Source organism: Mesitornis unicolor, unplaced genomic scaffold (assembly GCF_000695765.1).
Source record: "Mesitornis unicolor isolate BGI_N332 unplaced genomic scaffold, ASM69576v1 scaffold32176, whole genome shotgun sequence".
Taxonomy (NCBI): Eukaryota; Metazoa; Chordata; class Aves; order Mesitornithiformes; family Mesitornithidae; genus Mesitornis; species Mesitornis unicolor.
In genome coordinates, this window is record NW_010193725.1 from 22,641 (window position 1) to 32,229 (window position 9,589).

The window sequence follows — 9,589 nt, forward strand, 5'->3', positions numbered from 1 at the left end:
TGACAACTACAAGGAGTTACAAGAGGTGGGCTGCACGTCAATCACCTTCGTTTAGTTCAACTGCGAATCAAATCAGGCTTTGAGGGCGTTAGTCACAGTGCAGTCTTCCCATGCAGCAACAAGGACACGTTCAAAGGGGAAAGGGAGCTTTACGAACACCTTTCTGCTCCCAGCAGAAAGCCCCAGCTATCCAAGAACTGAAGCCTCAAGCAGTCCACTGATGTTAAGCGCTCTCGGGGTCTGCTTTCAGATGTGCAGTGTCTCCTCTCAGACTAAAAACTTACTTTTAACCAAATTCACAGGTTCTGTCAGACAGGAATGCACTCACACTGCAAAGTGATACCAAGGCTGGATCTTGCTAGTAATTTCTAGAGGGTTGTGAAGAACTGAAATCACTTTCATTCCCAGGCAGGCTGCAGGGATGGGGAGAAGGGGAGGGTATTTTTATAGCCGTTAAGAGCAATTTGTCAAGTGAGTAGAGGCTGCACCAGAAACTATGTAACTTCACAGTTTTTCACGCAAGCTGACAGGCGTGATCCACATTTGTAGCTAACATCTCCGCACTCCTCCCCACAGGCTCAAAATACAAGACACCTAAAGATGTACTGCTCGTGTTCTGTCCACTGCTACAGAGATCAGAGCTACTCGACCTCACTTTCATATGCAGAACAACATAGAAATCCACAGCTTAAATATCTTTAAAATGGACCAGTGGGAGCCACGCAGTTTGTCAAGTTAGTGTTTCCCAATTAAAAAGCATGAAATCAACCTCTTGAGAGGGCATCTAATTCCCCAAATATTGCCTTTAAATATTACGTGGCTAAGATGCCTGCTTTCCAGTGGTTTAGTCACTAAAAGTTCATCGTGAATGATCTAGAACTAGCTGAAATGTACACGTTTCATCTTGCAGCTTTTTAGCGAAGCTCAAATAGTTACTAAATGCTGGGGACGCAGTAGGTTCTGATCTAGTGATGCTTGAAAATGAACACCCAACCCTGTTCTCTGAATGGCTCAGAAATTTGCCAGAAAAGTTTTCATTCAAAACTAAGTTACCAATTCTGTCAGGTCCCATGAATTCATGTCTTTTTCAAAATCTACAGAGTCAGGAGATGAACCAACATGAGATGTAAAGGAAACCTCTGAAATGCTTCCAAACACGGCCCAAGTTACCTTGCCATCCCAATAAGCTGGAACCCAACTCATTACAAAGTTGTAGCAGCTGAAGGAAACAGCAACACTTCCAGACTCACTGCCAAGGCGGACGTTTCGCAGCACCAGAGATACTTTGCTTTATATTTGCACTGGCTCCAACACACTTCAAGTGACAACCCATTAAAGAAGATTCACATAGTCCCATAACAGACAGGAATTTACTAACACCTCTATAGTATCAGATTGTTTATGCTCAGTGGGTTTATACTTCAGAACTAATCATAACGAAAAGGCATCTTCTGCACCATAACTCTGTTACATGAGTCATCTTTCCTTTTGTTACAATTGTAGAAGAACAAGCAGACGGCCAAACACAAACACAAGAATTCAGCTGGCTGCAGTCACTCAGCGTGATGTGCAATTGATCAGCAGAAAGGGGACGAGTTCAGTGCTTCCAGTTCTTCACATCTAAACAAATTTAAAATTACATTATTCTCTTTGATAAACAGAAAGCAACACTGCTAGAAAAAAACATGTATTAGACACCCTGGGAAAAAAGTCATACTGAAACACTTCCTAGAACTGAGTATCTTGCCTTTTAGGGTTTGAAGAAGTACGCCTGCCAAGACAGACATTTTTCATTTCAAAAACAGTGATAAAGAGTTTTCTTGGCAGGGAGAAGAAACGTGACATCAGCTGTGAGTACATTACCAAGATAAGAAAGAAGCTGCCTGGAAATTCAGACATTAATTGCACATTCTAGTTACAATAGGAGTTATGATTTTACCAAGTGCTCACCAGCTGAAGAGTGATTTACTCAAGAATTCCCTCCCTAGCTTGTGATCAAAACAGGAGGAATAATGACAAAGTAGAATGGTCCAAGGTGCTAAAAAGGTATATGGGGATGAAATCAGCGCTGTTAAACATTACGTTTAGAGAACCCTGAAGACGACAGCTGCCGGTGTCTGTATTCTGTACCCCTGAATCACATTTAGGCTCAGCTTTTCTACCACATTATGTGCATCCTACCTGTAAAGGAGTCCGATACAGCCATTGTTCTTTATCTCCATTGAGTTTCATACAGGCAAAAAGGTCACAAACTGTAGGAAGGCCAAAGTCCTGAAAGAGAAGTCACCTGAGTTACTGATCTCCAAACACAAATACATCCTGATGTATCTTCAAATTCTGTCGAATGTTCACAAAGAAAATCAAGCTGACTTCTGAGTCTAGAAGGTGAATCCTTTCTTCATTTAGGAAGGCCAAATATATATATATACTTCTATACTTCAAAATTAATGTTTTGGTTTTTTCTCAAGTAAGTAACAATCACTGAAAACACTGAAAGAGCTCAGAAACCTAAAAGTTGTCAGTCAGTATTACCCAGAAGACAGGAATTGGGAAGAGAAGGCAGGCATTAAATTCAGTGAAATACTAAACCCGGAACACAGGCTTAAGCCACGGCAGTAACAAAAACTCAGAAACACACTCACTTGTGCTTTCTTGCGTAGAAGCCATTTATCTTCCGCTGGAGGTGGGTTAGCATTTTCTGGGTTGTTTGAAGTCAACACCCAACTGTTGACATTCAAGGGGAGGTGGAATGGAGCCAAGAGGTCCAGAAAAGGAGTCTTGAAACTATTATCTGCTTTTTCCCTACTCGCCTTTTCTTCTGCACTTTCTGCTTTGTGCTCAGGCTTGGCTAGCCAGCTTGTCAGAGGCCTTTCGAGCAATATTTTCAAGGGCTCTGTGATCTCTACTGAATGATCCACTTTCTCTGTGCTAATGGGTTCCCCTGTGAGCTGCTGTGTGGGGTTAAGCCAGGTGTCAGAGGCAGACTTTGTCTTCTCGTGCTCAGGGTCTGGTACATCTTTCTGGCTGACTAGAACTCCATTTTTATCCTTCCCTTCTTTCTTCAGAAGCCATTTACACAGGGCCTCTTTCCCACAGTTTTGATCACACATGCATTCTGAAAAGCTGGCACACAGCTCGTTAGCTTTGCACACATCTTCCACCTTAAATGGGGCCTGAGGGTGCTGAAGCAGCCAAGCACTTACAGGAGATGTGGTGGGTGATTTCTTTCCATCAAGATGCTCATTCAGGCACTTCAGATTTCCCAGGTTCTCAATTTCCACGCTTTTGATCTGGCTGCCACGACAACTGGTACAGGTTTCAGCTTTGAAGAGCCAATCATTTGAATTAAATTCTTCCCTAAAAGGCTTAAATTCATACTTCTGTTTCTCATCTGAAGCGTTACTTCCATTTTCTGTTTCAGGAGTGAGCAGCCAGTCAGAGAGGTCCATCTCTTCTTGTCCAAAGGATTCCAATTCCTCCACCTTTTCTATAGCGGAAAAGGATGAGCTGAAAGTAGAGGTGGAGTCCTTGCGTCCAGGGGAGTCTGTCTTCCCAGCAACGTCCCGCTGTTGATTCTGCAGGAGCCAGTTTTCCAAATCTTTCAGATTTCCCCAGGCTTGCTCAAAATAACAGACTTTGGAAGAATTTAAGTCCTAGTAAAGACACATCAAAATGCATCTATTAACACTAAAAGACAATGTTTAGTAACTTTGCACAGTTAGAGCTTGGAGCATTCTGACAGTAAGTGCAGAAGTTTTAGTTGAACACAAGGCAGAGTGAAGAGAATGACAGGTTTAATTCCCACCCTGTTCTGCCTGCAATCAGATTCTGATACAGAATAAAAACTACGTCAGTGCACACAAGGCTTACCTGGTTGGGCTCTGACACGCGATTTTGTGTAACCCACTCTTCAAGATTGGTGCTGGGAACATACGGAGCCTGGCAAACACCCACAGGTTTGCTTCCAAGTAACCAGCCAGCAAGCGAGGCACTGACTGTCCCACACAAAGTTTTCTGCTGAGAAAGAATGTTCTTGGTTATGTGAAAGTCTAAGTGCTGAGGTGATCTACGGTGAACATCAAAACAGGCATTCAACGTGCATCAGTAGTTCTGAATCAAAAGAAGAAACAGTCCCTCCTAATTAAGAAAAAGGTAAATCTTCAATGGCCTGTATAAGCTACTGCACTAACAGATTGTTTTGTGATCCCAGACACTTCAGAGAGCAAGTGACAAGAAAGGGAGGCGACAACTTCTACAACACGTGGTTCTGATATGTGTAACCCAACCATAACCCTTCTTCTGACCACAACTCCCATTCCTAATTTGCTACCCTCCTTCACTGATGCTGTTTCTGTGCAGAGCCCAACATAAGATTTTTCCATGAATTTCCATGAATTAAAAGGAACTGGATAGTCCCAAGTCCTGACTTGACAACATCAAGGAATATTCAACTGAAAAATTCTGACTGACAGTCACACTCCGAATTCAGTTTCATATGATGTTCTTGTACGTCTGCTCCTGGATCAGATCACTGATGCTCACCACAGCACCGTTACTGGCTACTCAAACCTCTTAACAAACAGAAGTTATTACACAAGCAAGCTAACATAATGTGCTTGAGTTCTCCTTTTCTCTTTAACACAAATAAACATTCACTAATACAAGTCTTAATCTTACCTGCTCACAGTTCATTAGGGCACAATTCTGCCCTGGGAACCAGGGAGAAGTATTGTCTCTCTCTGAGGTTTGCTGTAAGGAAAGTTAAAGATTCAATTTAAATCTCTATTTTTTTTCCAGTTTTTAAAATGAATTCTACAATAAATCAGAAGTAAAGCACAGTTACAACTGATCAGTTCTTTGTGGCTAACAATTTTATCAACATTTAAAAACACAATGGAGAAAGACTGGTGATAAAGATACTACCTTCAGTCCACTTCATTTAAGAGAATTAGCCCAAATAATACAGGAGATATGCTGCTTACATGAGAATCCCAGAATATTTCTATCACAGAAGCCATCTACAATGCATAACTATTAATATCTGAAGGAAACCATAACACTAATTTTCAATTGCTGGAACAGAGAATATAATCATCATTCCCTCAGTCTCAGCCAAAATGTGTTAAAATGGCACATACAGAACTAGATCTAAGCTTGGTCAAAGTCAGAACTGCCTGGAACAGTTAACAAACCACAGTGTATGCATTATACAGCTAAAACGATACGGTATGACTTCTAAACAAGATCCGCTCAAGCTAGTACTAAAAGTAGAGATATCACTTGGGATATATCGCACTACCACCTCAAAAATAAAGGACGTTTTTTTCTTCAAATATTCCAACCCAGGACAGTCTTGGTGCTTACCATTGTCTTAATTGAGCCAAATGAGGTAATCGCCTGGCGAAGGTAAGATGTGTCAGCCTCAAAATTGAGGACGGATGACTCCTCTGGTTTAAGAGTGAGACTTTCCAGTCTGAAAGAGTGAGATGATAGTTACAGAAGAGGAAAAAAATTACAATCACCTTAATCTGTCACGTTTTGGGAATAAACCTGTTATTTCATGACAAGGTTTCCAAACGGAACTGGCAGTAATTACGTAACAGAAAGAATTCCAATACTAGCATAAAAACATAGAGATGCCCATCGACAAACCAAAACTGAATAAATAGCCAGGAAACACAAGTTTCTCCCTCTTACTTCAGTTGCCATCAATGACTAACACTTAAAATAACCTGCACAAATTAGTACATCCACTGCTCATTATAGTCCTGGTTTTTTCAATCCAAGGTACAAAACATGAGAGTAATTGTATCTCAGACTGCTTTCAAGATCTTATTTCTGGAACCATTAAAATGTGGAATCAGTGAGTTACAGCTACTATTAGTCCTATTAGAATACAAAATCTGATTAAGTTCATAAATCAAAATCAATACCAATTGTGTTAACTGGCATCATAAAATATATTTACCTCTCCAGGCAAACTGAAATCTGGTTTGCTAGTTCGTTACTATAGGAGCGTTCCAGCTGATGAATAAGGCAATTGAATTGTCCCAAATACTGCACGGAAGACAAAGCACACGTTATTATTGTTTTGGCTTCTAAGATTAAAATTGAGAAAATACTTGCAAGGACAAAATTTACTTAAAAACGCCAGTGCAACAATTTACAACCAAATCTCACCCAATAGAGCTGCTGTGCCTGCTGCTGCAAAGCCTCCTCCTTCAGCTGCTGAATGAGATCGACCTGCTCAAACAGCCAAACCTCACGACTGCGCAGGCATTCCAGGTGGCGGCTTATGTGGCTGTGGATCTTGGCTTTTACCTACAAGGCAACAGGGACCAGCTCTAGAGCAAGTGTCATGCAGTAGCAACAAGCATACGCTGAGCTGGTTACAAAATAGTACTTGTCACTGAGAAGTGGTATTTTTGGAGCAATTTATTTCTCAGAAACTCACCACTGTTACCCGCAGCACCACATGACTCACGTTAGTAAAAGTTCCAAGGCGACCTTTAAAGAAGTATCAACTAAAATGTTATTTGCAATCTCTCTATATCCTGATGGTTCAGCCAACTGCTTCAGTAAATTTGGCATGCCTAAGCTTGCCAGGATACAGGAATACCTTCATCAAGAGCACGACCAAATTATACTGCAAGAGACCATCAGACCATCATCATAACAGAAACTACTCTAGAATAATAAAAGCTGTCATTGAAGTCATGTTAGTTACTAAAACATTTTTAAAAAATAATCTACAATTACCTCCCGCCAGTTCTCTTTGATCTGCTGTTCAGCTTTAACAATTCCAGATATAGCTGTTTCCAAGTCCTTCTTTGCTTGAAGGCACTTTGCCAGAGGCTCGCTGCTGCAGGAATTTCTATTTCTATCTTGTGGTAGACTCATTCTTGAAGTATTCCTAAAACACAATAGAGAAAAAATTTCTTAATTGTTTCTGTTCCTCTTTAAGAGAAGAGGAAGGGCATCATATGAAGAACATCTGCTCTACTTCACTACAAAGGTGAACAACAAAACCCCCAACGATCCTACACCAACGCAAGTTTTCTGAACATAGACAAAGCTTTCTCCAGGAGTGACAACGGTCTCTCAAAAGCCTCAGCCCAGGGAATTTGCACAATCACAGGAAAACCAACAGATATTTGACAACAGCTTCAACCACAGGAGTTTAGGCAATCCTCCCTTGCCATTCACCCTCCTCCTGCTTTTATGTCTAGCCAGCAAACTCCAGCAGCTGAGGGCTTATCCAGGCAAGGTTCAGCAGCTCTCGGGGAGAACAGCCCAGAAAGGGGCAGCAACTGTCTGAATTCCACTTTTTTCAGCTGCAGGCAAATGAACTGGCTCTCATAAATGAGAAAATTCTTACACAGTTTCATCAACTGAAAAACCAAGTGTTAATCAAGTAAAAGGGGCTCAGATACAAGATTTCTCTAGAAATTACACTGGTAAGGATTCTGCAAGTAAGGGGAAAAAAGCTTGCTAAGGATTTTTTCTAAAAGCAGGAAATGCCAATATAAGCATCTTTTTCTAAACGGCAGATCCTTTGTTACCAAAGAGTTTCAATTCTCCTGTTAGTTTCATGGGGTTCCTGAGGCACTACCTAAAGATTTGGAGTAAACATTCTATTGAAAACAAGTCCTCAGCAGTGACAGCTACGGATATTCCCAGTACATAAATTAAAGCAGACATATGTGCCAATCTAAAACATTCTGTAGATTTTACCACTTCTCTGGAGAGAACTGAAGAGAGTATTCTGAATATCACAAGACAGCCATGGAGCTTGTGTTACTTAGCAGCTATTTAGTCTGCAATTTCCAAGCCCCGTGTCCATATGCAGCCCAGAAATCCTTCTACAGCCAAGACCCACCAGACACATGCAAGTTGTGTATTTCAGAGAGCAGAGGGACAGGTGAGTTTCACAAGGGAAAGCTGACAGAAAAAGCAAGGTTCGCTGTGAGGCAGAGGCTGCATCTCCCTTGATTCCCCCTCCATGCCATGGGCCTCCCATCTCCCAGGTGCCCCTAGCCATGAGACCTGGAGCAGACACAGAAGCCACACAAAGCCCCTGCACTTGTGACCTCAATGCCATCCTCACCATAACATCTCATCTTCTAGGAAGTGCAGAGCACAGCTACAAGCTAAGAGAACTTGAATTTATTTTTAAGCTTATGCAAATTCTACACCACCTTCAGCAGGGTGCAGAAGTCCAAAATACATCATTTTCCATTCTGTGCTAAGAATGCCAGTTTTGTCCTTGTATTCGCATGTTCTAATGCATTCACAGGTTCAATTCTGTAAGGTTCCATGATCTTCACCTTGCTAGTCATGTTCAATAAAAGCTTTCTCTTCACAACGCCCTTCAGATTTTATCTTGCTTGTCAACTCTGCCATGCACAACCTACAGGAAAACGTTAAGTGGGACCCTCTATATCTCAGCTGTAATCTAAAAGTATTAATGCAAAGGCAGAGATATACCCAGCCAAGAAAACAAGGACATTAGATACATTAAAAGTTGTCATATATTCAGAAGTAAACAAAACCAAAATCATACCGTTCTTTATTATTTTGTTCATCATGCAACAGCTTATGTAACAACCCAGCCAAAGTCTGAAGGCTCAACGTAACCGCCCTGTTTGCTCACACAGCAGGCAATGTTCTTAAGAGTTCTGTGAAAATTATGTTAAGCTGTGTATCTACAAATGCCAAGTCCAAAGTATGCTGCGTTCCCATTTACGTGTTTCCTGAATTTATGCCCCTAGGGAACTGGGCTCAATGCCTAAAAAAATGCTACTTTTTCACACTCTGCATTAGAAGCTTCATAGCAGCACAGTCAAATTTAAGACACTTACACATGCTCCTCTAATCATCTCTGAAAATAAATGCATTTGTTGTTTTTCTAGTTTTTCATTTGATTGCAAGAGTGTCTCTCGGAAGTGTATACAGAGAGAATGAATGCTGCTTCCCTCCAGCCAGCCAGCTCTTGTAAAATGGCTGTTCTTATGCTTTGTCAAAAATTAGCCAATAAAACCAACATCACACTTGAGGGTGGGAGTCAAGCCATCCTCCTTTTCGATTTCCACAAGCCTCTAACAAAAACGAGTGGGGGTACCTACCCCCACTTGCCTTGCTTCCCAATTATCCCCAGATAGCACTAGGAGTTTAAGACATTTTCAGGTCCATGCTCTGAAACACCTGAGACCAAACACATAGGCTCAACAGTAACAATTACTTCTGCAACGGGACACATGGTTGCGAGACAGAGTCACCATTTTTGCCAACTTCCACATCACTGAACTGTTTCCAACCACACGGCCGTGTCCCACCACGGGTCACAGGAGGCACCCCCCACACATACACACTCTCTCCATCAGCTGAACGTGCACTTACTTTCCGGGTGAAGGAAGCAATTGAGCAGTGCCCTGCTTACGGAGCTGTCTCCATGTTCAACCCTCTCTACTTGCAGCTCTTCGCAGTCCCGCAGCCAATTCCGCTCCAAATACTCGCTCGCTGATGCGACCCGGCCCAGCTCAGGGCAGGAGCAGTCGGCGGCGGCGGGCGGTGCGCACAGGGCCCGCCC

At 42.0% G+C, this 9,589-nt stretch overlaps 1 protein-coding gene across 1 annotated transcript; it reads right to left on the reverse strand.

Annotated features, from left to right (window-relative positions):
- Positions 1-1,486: 1,486 nt before the first annotated feature.
- Positions 1,487-6,908, reverse strand: NCOA4 (nuclear receptor coactivator 4). The gene is made up of 9 exons (XM_010187555.1): positions 6,760-6,908; positions 6,181-6,321; positions 5,969-6,057; positions 5,365-5,473; positions 4,678-4,749; positions 3,871-4,017; positions 2,643-3,653; positions 2,182-2,271; positions 1,487-1,620 (listed from the first exon to the last, which is right to left on the reverse strand). Exons 1-9 carry the CDS (start codon positions 6,898-6,900, stop codon positions 1,615-1,617), a joined length of 1,806 nt encoding a protein of 601 aa, XP_010185857.1. The 5' UTR covers positions 6,901-6,908; the 3' UTR covers positions 1,487-1,614.
- Positions 6,909-9,589: the final 2,681 nt, after the last annotated feature.